The sequence below is a fragment of the Odocoileus virginianus genome, chromosome 11 (genome assembly GCF_023699985.2).
Source record: "Odocoileus virginianus isolate 20LAN1187 ecotype Illinois chromosome 11, Ovbor_1.2, whole genome shotgun sequence".
Lineage (NCBI taxonomy): Eukaryota > Metazoa > Chordata > Mammalia > Artiodactyla > Cervidae > Odocoileus > Odocoileus virginianus.
In genome coordinates this window covers 940,432-952,658 of record NC_069684.1, presented here as the reverse complement: position 1 = coordinate 952,658, position 12,227 = coordinate 940,432, and the positions used below count along the sequence as shown (strand labels likewise).

General features: G+C 41.9%; 1 protein-coding gene across 2 annotated transcripts in view; it reads left to right on the top strand.

Annotated features, from left to right (window-relative positions):
- The window catches only part of KDM5B (lysine demethylase 5B), a 69,256-nt gene that overhangs the window by 30,597 nt on the left and 26,432 nt on the right, over positions 1 to 12,227 (top strand). The window contains exons 3-8 of one of the 2 annotated variants that reach the window (XM_070473802.1): positions 891 to 1,013; positions 1,821 to 1,991; positions 7,118 to 7,252; positions 8,985 to 9,081; positions 10,230 to 10,339; positions 12,004 to 12,162. In XM_070473802.1, coding sequence (XP_070329903.1) covers positions 891 to 1,013; positions 1,821 to 1,991; positions 7,118 to 7,252; positions 8,985 to 9,081; positions 10,230 to 10,339; positions 12,004 to 12,162 — 795 coding nt within the window. The remainder of the gene's footprint in view (positions 1 to 890; positions 1,014 to 1,820; positions 1,992 to 7,117; positions 7,253 to 8,984; positions 9,082 to 10,229; positions 10,340 to 12,003; positions 12,163 to 12,227) is intronic. The other variant, XM_070473803.1, reaches the window with a different exon arrangement.

Below are 12,227 nucleotides of genomic sequence, written 5' to 3'. Positions count from 1 at the left end.
TTAGTCCTGGGTGACTTGAGTCCTAGAGTGCTGGGCGAGTAAAACTTGAGCACTTCTCGCATAAAGGCACACTGTTCATATAAATGTTTTGCTAATCTGGTTTTCATACCAAACCATGTTAAATGAAAAATACGTCCACTGGAACTCTGCGGGCATTGGCAACAGTAGCATCTAGTGTGTATGCTTTCAGGTATTTCACTGTGTTTTCACATTAAGCTTGAAAGATAGGAAGATGGGTGTTAACTTTGACATGGTTGGGAATATCTGAATATTGATCTCAATTTTGGTCTTATGCAAGATAAAACTCTTAGAACTGTCTGAATTTCACAATGAGGGGAAAGAAAAATGAGGTAATTTTTTTAAAATGACTTGTAGGCTACAGTTGTAATCTGTTAAAAGAGTAACATTTAAGAGTTTCTGTTTTTTTGTTAAGATATCAGGACTATTAAAATTGATGCAGAACTACTGTTGTAAATGTGCTTTTAGATTTGCATTTGAGCAAATAAGAAAATTTGTACTTGGAGAAAATAGGACTTTAAAATACTGAAATTGTAAAAAAGACCAAAGGGGCATATAGAAGCTTATCTATGATACTCCTTAAATGAAGACCTTTTCAGATTGCCTATTTATGTTACATAATGACTTCCTGAGTGTGTAACTTCCACTAACCTGGTACATGGTAGGGACTGAATTAAATTTTTGATTATTTATGTGTAATTATTTAACCAGTTTTATTTTGTATAATTTGGGACAGTTTCTTGGACAGTTTCTCTCTTGAATTCATAAGTGCTATTGCACTTAAAGATTCTAAGAATGAAACTATCACATGCTCAGGAAAGGAGCTTTATAATAAGCTAGGTAAGAGTAAAGCTCAATTCTTTGTCATTTAGGCTCAAACACGTGTAAAATTAAATTTCCTGGACCAGATTGCAAAGTACTGGGAATTACAGGGAAGTACTCTGAAAATTCCACACGTGGAGAGGAAGATCTTGGACTTGTTTCAGCTTAATAAGGTAAAAAAGCCTAATGACCATCTTTCTCATTGAATAGTTTTTCTGACAGCATGAATTTGATCTTGCCTTAAAATAAGAAACTTACTGCTGCTTGAAATATGTAAGATGAAATTCATCATTCAGTTTTGTGATTAATTGGTCTCTGCTTTTCAGGTTTGAAAGCCTTTTCTTGTGAAGTATATTGCTACCACCTGTTTTTGGTCATGCTTAAACTTCACAATGGTCCTCTTCAATATTCCTGTCTCTTTTATTACAGATGAGACAACAGTGGCTTTCAGTGTCCAAAGTGACCAGTTTGAAAAGGCTGAGTTATAGTTCTGTACTTAAAGTTCATTTCAGTCCAAAGCCCGAGTTATTCCCACCCGATATGCTGCTCTTCTTTCTACTCATCAGTTTATGGAGATTTTAAAGGGTCACTGGGTTTGACCAATTACTCGAACTCTGTCTTTATCAGAGATTTCATTGCTAATTTAGTTCTTCCTCATGGAAAATCTTGACTGCTTTGGGGAACTGAGAAGTAGCTTTTGGAGGAGTCCAAAAAGTTAATGGATTATGCTGTCAAAAGCAGTGTTTTCAATTTCTAGTTTAAAATTAGTAGTGTGTATATATATATATATATATATATATATATATATATGTTTGTATGTATATATATGTATGTATTTTTTTTACTTTGAAAATGTATTTTTTTAAAAAGATGATCACAGCCAAGAACATTTTATTTTTGGCACCATACTTAGGCTTGAGGGAATTAGAACTGATTTCCCCATAAATGTTCCTAATTTCTTTTGCTGTTTTATTTAACAGTTAGTTGCAGAGGAAGGTGGATTTGCAGTTGTTTGCAAGGATAGAAAATGGACCAAAATTGCCACCAAGATGGGGTTTGCTCCTGGCAAAGCTGTGGGCTCTCATATCAGAGGACACTACGAGCGAATTCTGAACCCCTACAACTTATTTCTATCTGGAGACAGTTTGAGGGTGAGTGGGGCTAGCCTTAACCTGTTTTATTTCACTGCTTATTGGTACATGGTCTTTGGGAGGAATGAAAAGGCCTTGATTATATATGGAATACTTCCTTAATAGACTTGTTTTATCCATTTTTCCTCTGATGTTTTTGTTCTGTTTTGAGAGTGAACATACTAAGAAGGTGGTTTTTGGAATGAATGAGGTTATGGAGGAAATAGTCTTTTGGTAAAACTGAAACCTGTATTAACTTGATATGTTCCTTTCCTACAATGAGCAGTTGGTTATTACCTACTTGTTAAAACTCATGCTTTTGCATTCACTTACTATTTAAAGTACATTCCTGGACTTCCCTGGTGGTCAGCAGTAAAGAATTCACCTGCCAACGCAGGGGACATGGGTTTGATCCCTGGTCCGGGGAGGTCCCACGTGCTGTGGGGCAACGCAGGGGACATGGGTTTGATCCCTGGTCCGGGAAGGCCCCACGTGCTGTGGGGCAACTAAGCCCGTGTGCTGCAACTGGAGAGGAGCCCCGCTCGCCACCGCTGGAGAAAGCCTACGACAGCAATGAAGGCCCAGCATGGCCAAAATAAATAATAAGCTAAAAAAAGATGAGGCTTAAAAACATGTAATTCTGGCTGTCACATGAAAGTATAGCGTGTGAAATATCTTGCTTGTGTGCTGTCTTGCCAGCTGAGATCTCCAAGGAGATTTTCAAATAGAATGTTGATTTTGGTAGAGTTAGGGGACTTAGTAGGTCTTCCCAGGTGGTGCTAGTGGTAAAGAACCTGCCTGCCAATGGAGGAGATCTAAGAGATGCAGGTTTGATCCCTGGGTCAGAAAGATCCCCTGGAGGAGGGCATGGCAGCTTGTTCCAGTATTCTTGCCTGGAGAATCCCAGGGACAGAGGAACCTCCTGGGCTACAGTCCATAGGGTCGCAGAGAGTTGGACACGACTGAAGAGACTTAGCATTCAGAAGCAGGGGACTCAGTAGTGGTGGACAGGTAATGGATCCCTTTTCTGATAGTTCCTATGTAACCATGTTTGTTTCCTTACAAAGATGGTGTTTGCCAAATTATTCAGATGAAAACTTCCTTCTAATTAAAAGCAAAACAGTATTATAAAAATTTCCCACTTTATTTTAGGCCCTGGTAGGAAGAAGGATGTCATAATTACCCTTTGAGATTGTACACTAGAGCAGGGGCCCCTGTAGTTTCAGAAACTGTTATGTAGAAAAGTAGGAAGGTATCACTGTTTCAGAGGGTGAACCACTAATCAGAACTGTGTCCTGATACAAATATACCATCCATGATGCTTGCATCCTATAGATTTTCATAGCATGTTTTTCTCTCTCTTGATTCCAGGTAGGCATCTTTTAGCCTCAAAGAATGTGACTATTCTAATACTCAGAAAGTTGTTTAAAGATACATGGATTGTGTGAGTGTTTAGTGAACCCATAGATGAAATAGTTAAGAATATTGTGTGTGGAACCTTTATGCCTCTGTTTCATAATCAGATCTGCATATTGTTGCCCACAATAGATTTTCTCCTTTTAACCTTCTTGTTGCAGAAGTTAGATGAATACAGAGAAAGACTTTCTCCGCTTTATGAGTTGCAACATTTTAGAAATAGCTCAGTCTATACTTAGAGGCCTTATAGTTTCATAGTTGAAAAGTATGTAAACATTGATACAATAATAGTCTGAAAGGAGTGGATATTTAAAGAACGCTTTACAAACATTGCATCTACAACATAGATAAATATTCGTTGAGGGGTCTACTGATATGTTCATTGTGGAAAGTCTAAAAGGGAAATAGGATGAAAATAAATCCCACCTAATCCTCTCATCTCTGTTTCCTTTTAAGGCTATTTTTATGTACATACATACAAATGGAGGTATATTCTTTATGTACAGAATTGGTCTTTTTTCCTGCTTACCATGTCACTGTATATTTTTGAAGATACAGGTTTTTAATGAATCTGTGGCATTCCCTTTTTTATACCCAGCTCTCTCTCTCTCTCTCTTTTAAAGTTCTCTATTTTCGGTTGTGCTGGGTCTTCTTTGCTGTGTGTGGCTTTTCTCCAGATGTGGTGAGTGAGAGCTGCTCTCTAGTGCAGTGTGTGGGCTTCCTGGAGGGCTGTCTTGCTGTGGAGCGTGAGCTCTGGGCTGCAGGCTCAGTCGTTGCAGCCTTTGGGCTCAGTTGTCCTGTGGCCTGTGGGACCTTCCTGCACTGGGGGTCAAACTCGTGTCCACTGCATAGACAGGGAGACTTTTAACCACTGGACACAGGGAAGTCCCAATACAGACCTTGATTTGATTTCTTATGTTGCATTCTCTGTGTGTAAGTTTTGTGCCCATTTCTGATTTTTGAAAATAATCCTTAGAGGAAAGGAGAATCAAAATGCATATATTTTTAATGGAAAACAGCAGGACACCACTGTGCGTTGTCAGAATGACCAGATCCAGAACACGACTCACTCTGGTGCTGCTGAGGGTGTGGAGCAGCAGGGGCTTCGTTCCATTGCTGGTGGGAACACAGAACGGCACTGCTGCTTTGGAGGACAGTGCCGCAGTTCTTAAGAGAACGGAGCATGCTGTTTGATACATATAGCCCAACAGTCACATGCCTTGGTATTTACCCAAAGAGTTGGGACTTTATTGCCAAAAATTGGAAGCAACCAAGATGTCCTTTAGTAGGCAGATGGATAAACAGACTGTGAAGCACCCAGACAATGGAGTATTACCAGCCCTAAAACAATGAGCTGTCAAGCCGTGAGAAGACAAGAAGGAAGCTTACATGCGTTTCTTTATGTGAAAGAAGCTAACGTGAAAGGACTGTGTATACTGTATGATTCTAGCTCAGTGGTATTCTAGAAAAGACAAGACCATGGACACAGGGAAAAGATCAGTGATTGCACGGGGTCGGGGGCAGCGGAGGTAAGTCTAGTAGGCAGAGCACAGCAGACTGTGAGGGCACTGAAAGCATTCCGAGTGATACCCCACCTTTGTCCAAACCCAGAGCAGGTGCGTCACCAAGAGGGAGCTCTGCGGTGTGAACTGTGGACTTTGGATGGTGTGTCAGTATGTTGAAGCCAATATTCTAACTCTCTGTTGAGGATGTTGATAGTGGGAGAGGCTGTGCATGTGCTGGGGGCAAGGGTTGTATGGTTACTCTCGGTACCTTCCTCTCAATTAGGCTGTAAACCTAAAAATTCTCTTAAAAGATAAACCCTAACCCTTAATAAGGGCTGGGGGAGACGAGTGCTCCGTGAAGGAGCTGTTGCAGTAGGGTAAAGTCAGGCCTGAAGTAAGTTTTGGGGAACTTGAGAGAGAGAGAGTGGTGATGTGCTAGAACGGGGCAGAGCTTCAGTCTTGTGTCCCGTGCGTTATCACGTCTGACGGGATTGCTTTACCTCTCTAGGCTGATGTCATTACAGTGCGATGGTACCAATTACCTCTGAGTCCCAGTTTCTCAAACAAAGGTTTGAGAGTTGGCATGTGATAGCATTAAATATAAAACACACACATCAGATGTGTTTTGAATTGACTGAGCAACTAGCACTTTCACTTGAAACGAATTAATCTCTTCATATACATTCTTAAAAGTTTCTGAGCTTGATTTTATCTTGATTCTTCAAAGCCCAAGCAGACCATGTATTAGGGAACTATTTACACTAGTGGGAGCTGAGAACCACACATAAAATGTTCTAATCTCTGACCATCCACTTAATAAAATGTCTATGAATCAGCCCAGTTTGTATGTCCATGATCATACATACTTTTAGGTTTCAATAGGAAGTTTACATAATACATGAAAGTGACTAATTTAGGTGGTGGACAGGTTTTATTCCCATCTGCATGTTTTCACTGAACATACTTTTAACTACTTAATTACACAATGCCAGGTGATATTCTTTTCTAACTGAATTGATGTTTCTAGATCAAATCTCTTAGAATAAGCAGAATATGTAATGTTTATAAGTTGTGCTCCCAGTCGTACATTTGTTACTTGTTTAGAGTATCAAGCAATCTATAACAGGATTCGTTAATAGCACGTAATAGTCAGTGTTAGAAACAGACTGTGTTCGACGGTTGCTCTGTGGTGTCGCTGTGTCTCTGCTCCCCCTTTCTCTGGATCCTTTCTGCAGATGTCATGCGGGGGGAGCCAGCGCGTCAGTGTGGCTGTGGCTGGGACGGTGCCCGCAGAGCAGGAGCTGCGGGAGGCCCTCGCTTCAGTGTGTCCTACTCTGAGCGTGGGTGGCGTAACAGCCCTCCGTGCGTACGCTGCGGACACTGCTCTTAGAAACACTGCCTGTGACGTTTGTAGGGCCTCTTGAGTAGTATTTTCTTGAAATTTATATTAGATTCAGTGGTAATATTTTGTTGTCACTGTTTTGTTGCATTGGCATTAAGTAACTCTTTTTACAGTGGGCTTAGAATCAGACCCAAAAGAAAAATCAGAGCAAAAAGAGACTCTTGTATGACCAGAACCCAAGTTACTGCTGTGGGCTGCCTGTTAACCTTTGCCTTGTGAGTGAGACTTTGTGAGGGGTAGAAGAAAAGGAAAGCCTTAACCTGGGAGAACAGTCTGGTGATCTGTTCTCTCAATTCAAATGATATCTTTTTGATAACAGAAGGTGGCTAGTTATGTTTAAACCTACAGGATATCATAACATAATTTAGAAAACTTACTGAATTTCACATTTCATTGCTGTAAACTTTTTTTTTTAAATGAGATATTCCAATTATGGGAAGCTATTTTGGGAATGTATGGGGGCCTTTCTAGCAATTTGGACCTTCAGTTAATTGACAAGTTGTAAGCAGGGATAATTGCCACTGGCTCATGGGAGCTGCTTCGAGCTTGCTGCGGCCTGTTGTAACCTGATGAAATGACATCAGCAATTACATGAATTGAAGCAGCACTGTTCACCTCCTGGAAAAAAGTTAAAGCTGTTATAACTATATGTGTGTGTATATGGCTGGTAACTGCAGACTTGTCTTTGTGTTTATTTAGGTTTTAAAAATTGCACACGTGTATTTCCATCAGTAATTGTAAAATATACCCTGCAAAAATCTAGTGAAATTCTCTTAAGATTAAAACGGGAGAAAGTCATCAGTACAGTTGTGTTTTATTTCCAGTGTCTGCAGAAGCCAAACCTGACCACAGACACAAAGGACAAGGAGTACAAACCCCATGATATTCCCCAGAGGCAGTCTGTGCAGCCCTCGGAAACCTGTCCCCCGGCCCGACGAGCAAAACGCATGAGAGCGGAGGTGAGAGCCGCGTGGGGTTGGCCAGACAGGCCTGGAGCCCAGTGCCGACGCCTCTCGGCCCCGAATCCTCTCATGCACGCGCTCCTCACAGGCTGAGCTTCCCTGACCTCCCAGAGGCATGCTGTGTGGACTCCAGCTTTTGCACTTGGAGGAATTCACTGTTGGAGGGGCGAGGAATTGAGCTCTTTCTAGGTTTATGCTGTCTGGACAGTCCGCTGCTGAACGGTTAACAGTCAGAGACTTGGGAAGAAGAGGCATTCATTGTGACCCTCATGTTGGGCAGAGTCTGTTGGGGGTTAAGGCTAGTAGGTGTGAAGTTGAAGATTTTTTGCTGAGAAGAACTTTTTTTTTTAACAAAGCGTTTAGGAAGAAGGTAGTCAGACTTCCTGAAGAGGAGCATGTCCGTGGCAAACATTCATGCTGCAACAGCAAGGGGCAGGGAATTTAACACACACGTAAAATGAAAGAGAAGCAGGAGGGAAGATCAGGAGTGAACAGCCAACAAGAACAGCTTGCTTTCAGATACTTCTCTGAGAGGTTTCTCCCAGAAAGGGAGCAGAGTGTTTTCCCAGTTACCTTTTTCCCACACAGAGGTGGGGAAGTTTGGGGTTCTTCCCTGGCTTGATGGACATGTATGAAGAATCAGTGATTAATGAATTAAGAACAATTTACAACTGGGAAGCCTCTTGGCATTAGTTGGGTTTCTAAATCAGTAGTTGCGTTATTTAGTAATTATTGGTGAGGATGAAAAAAATCATCCATTTTAGTTTCTGAGAGAATGGATAAATAAGAGAATTATTTTTTACTTAGGTGGGTTGGAGATAGGAAAAAGATTGGCGACTCCATTTTTCTGAAGTGAGAGTGCCTCAGATTAGGAATATATGGTTATTTGAAGCCCACAGGCAGGCTTCAGGTGTATTCGTCTTAAAGGGAGTTCTTGTTTGAGTACATCTTGATCTTGAAATGAGTAAGACATCCTAGTGCTATGAATGCCCAGGTCTGTCTGGACGACACATCATGGTGATGGTAGCAGTGGACATCCTAATTCTGTGTGAATGAATGCAAGGCACAGTTTCACAACCTCAACTTGTGTCCCGGACCAGCCCAGGGCTTTGCTTATCAACCATTGTGAGCATGTTAGTGAATACTAGGGACCATGATTGGTTTGCATGCTCTTACTGATGAGGGAGCCCATGACTCAGTGCTGTTAGGGGAGTAGTTATAGTGATACTTCACTACAAGAATTAGTAGAAAATTGCTGTGGAAGCTGAATTTTCCTTGAATGCAGCCAGACTTTGGAAGAGCCAGCAAAGCTTACAGGCTGATGAAATTACTGTAACTGTTTAGGATTTGGCTTAATGATGACAGAATAGGGTGTAAGCTGTGAGTAGAGGAGAACTGAGGAGCTTCTAGGAGGAAATACATGCTGTCCCCAGTTGGGATAGTAATGCTTTCCAACAGTCATTCCTGATCCCTTGCCTTTTCCCTAGTTTTTTTCGACCTGTTAAAAGGGGAGAACACTCGTAACTTACAAGCTTCCTCATTCATTCCTTAAGTAGTAATAATAATAAAGGTGGGATCTCTCCTTTAAGGGGAAAGGGAGCTATGTTTTGAATATCCTATTAATAGAGATAATTTATAAGATTATGGGGATTTTGTGATTCCAATTGGATTTTAGAAGATTTCTTTCTTGTTAAAGAACATACTCACGTATATGACAAATTTTTTTAAGGCCATGAATATTAAAATAGAACCCGAAGAGACGACAGAAGCCAGAGCTCACAACCTGAGACGTCGAATGGGATGTCCAGCTCCAAAGTGTGAGAGCGGTAAGAAAGCTCGTCCGTGAACAGGAAGGGAGAGCAGATGGGTGAGAGCAGCCACTCGCCTGTTGGTTACGTTACTGCTCACTGGGCCGCATACTGGCCATTGGGTTGCACCTCGAGAAATGAAATCTTCCTATATTCGTTCACATCTGAAGTGACCAGAAGGTCAAACTGTCTCGGCTGTCCCTAGTTGCTACTTTGAATTTTGATTTGGTAACATTAATTGTAAAGAAGTGATTTGTGAGAAGCGTAGGTACCTTTGACTGAATATCTAATAGGTTTGCTTTCAGACATGCTTTCTTAGTCTGAGTTTTAATTAACAGTTGCTTGCCTGGCCATTGCTTGATGTCAATCACAGAAAGGTAGGTTTGGCGCTCTCTTGAGAGAAGTTCTATATAGGCGGGCACTTAGTAATGAAGATGTTATTAAAGTGGACTTTTCCTAGTGGTTGGTGTGTTAGTGTAGAGGCAGCACAAGGTAGTAGAAAATAGATGGGATTTTAAAAACATAGATCTGAGTGTGATCCTGGCTCAACCACTAAGTGGTTGTATGACCTTACAGATGTTTCTTGTCTTCTGTGAATGTTAGTTTTCTTGTCTTTGAAACAGATTTGATGCAAAGCATTATGTGATAGATACAATAATGATAATTGATGGAAAGCATTTAGTACAAAACCTGCCGTAGGATAACCCATTAGTTAATAGCTAGTGTTTTTAAAAAGTCTGCATCTTTGAAACGTGAAAGTTAAGTTAGTAATCTTAGATCATGGAAGGATAATCTGTAATGTGGAGGAAGGCTCTGATGGTGAACTGTCAGTCTTAGAGTCAAGAATAAGAGGAATTTACTTTCATCTGTATATGTTATGTCTTAGTCTTAAGAAGACCGTATCTTTACCTCCCACATTAAAAGCATACAGACTTGAGCAGCATCCCCAGAAGCGCTCATGTCTTGGAATCCGAGTGATAGGCGAGTTTGCACTTCATCACACAGTGGTGAGCACAGACCGCGCGAGCGCAGGCGCTCGGCACCCCTGTGCTGCGGTGGGAGCAGCAGGACACCCGTTCACTGTGCACCTCGGGAGGAGGCGGTGAGGAGGGAGAAGGTGAAGAAGGCGGAGCGGAGAAGGTGCTAACCTGGACTGCCTCTTACAGACAAAGACGTGAAAAGCAGCGTCAAGCAAGAACCTGTTGAAAAGAAAGACTATGTTACAGAAAGTGAGAAGGAAAAACCCAAGAGTCGAGCTAAAAAAACTACCAATGCTGTGAGTTGACATGTTTAAACTCTTCTATGGCCCAGTTTATAAATATTTAATGCCTTGCCTAGGACTGCTGGTTCAGTGTCTTAACAGTGAAGAGACCTGCGGAGGTGGTTTGTATTGTCAGCTCATAAACAGGGAACATGGACACATCATGAAGATGGTAGTCACTTCTGGGGACAAGGATAGCCATATTTCTGGAGGCCATGCCTTTTAGCACTGAATAATGGTGACCTCAGTCCTATGCAGTCGTTGCTAAGTGACTCACCTGCCTCCAGGTGAGCTGCAGGTGGATCAGAAATCACGATGGTGTTTTCCAGCAAGGACGGAAAGGGGAAGGAGTGCGGGGCCCCGGGTAGCCAGGGCCTGGCAGGGCTGTTCACTCGAGGGAACAGGAAAAGCCAGGCTTCTTCCTCAGCCTCCTTCTGAGTGTGCCTGGGAGCAGCAGCTTAACAACAGTACTTCTGATCTTGGAATTTGATGTTATTCAGTTAAATGTTCTCTTCATAAATATCTGTCCCTGCCCCACCATGAAAACAAAGCCATCAGAACAGTGGTTTTATGAGCCAGTCCAGGTTTCTGTTGGCTACGACGAAGACATCTGCTCGGGCTGCCATAATGATTATCACAGACCGAGTGGCTTCAGCAACAGAAACTGGTTTTCCCACAGTTCTGGAGGCTGCAAGTCTGAGATCAAGGTGTCTGCAGGCTTGGTTTATTCCAGAGGCCTCTATCCTTGGCTTGTAGATGGTCCTCACCATGGTTTTCCTCTGTGTGTGTCTGTGTTTAAGTCTCCCCTTGTTATCAGGACACCAGTCAGATTGGATTAAGGCCCATCCATAGGGCCTTTTGGGGCTTCCCTGCTGGCTCAGCGGTAAATAATCCACCTGCAATGCTAGAAACTCAGGTTCGATCCCTAGGTTGGGAAGATCCCTTGGAGAAGGAAATAGCAACCTGCTCCAGTGTTCTTGCTTGGGAAATCCCATGAACAGAGGAGCTTGGCAGGCATGGGATTGCAAAAGAGTCGCACACTTCTGAGCAACTAAACAAAAACAAATATGACCTTTTTAACGACCTCTTTAAGACCCTGTGTCTAAATAAATGCAGTCACATTCTGAGGTGTTGGGAGTCAAGACTCAACATGTGAATTTGGAGGAAACAGGATTCAACTTATAGCAGGTGATGACTGAGTAGTTTTGTCCTTGTGTATTTGAGAGAGCTTCTTAACTCACTCTTTAATTAGGATGTAAAGTGGTAACTTGATATGCTTAATTAACTTAAAACAGTTTCCTTTTAACAATAAACTTTTCCATTATAAGTTCTGTTTTTGGCTAGATGGATAATTTATTGCCTAACATGTTATTCTTCTAGAAGACTTATCTTTCTGTAAGCTACTAAAAGCTGGATATTTAACAAGTAACTTTAATTAAAACACATCATTGAAAAGTCTTGAAGATTACTCTTGTACAGTTGGGAATGCATGGGTATTGTGAAATACCTCTTACAGAAGGTGAAACATTTTTATTTAAAATATTCCTTACAGGTGAAACATTTTCATTTGCAGCAGGTTGAAGAGACTAGATTATGCTTCAGATTCATCACATTCTTAGAATTTCTCAGAGTCATGCTGTAGCTCTTGCCTGTGTTCTGTGCCTGTTTTCACGCTGCAGGTCGACCTGTACGTCTGCCTCTTGTGTGGCAGCGGCAGCGACGAGGACCGGCTTCTCCTGTGCGATGGGTGTGATGACAGCTACCACACCTTCTGCCTGATCCCGCCGCTCCATGATGTTCCCAAGGGAGACTGGAGGTGTCCTAAGTGTTTGGCTCAGGTCAGAAGTGATAGCAGAGGCAGCCATAAAGCGTTTGCTTCAAATGTGTTTTCTTTGCCTTTGGG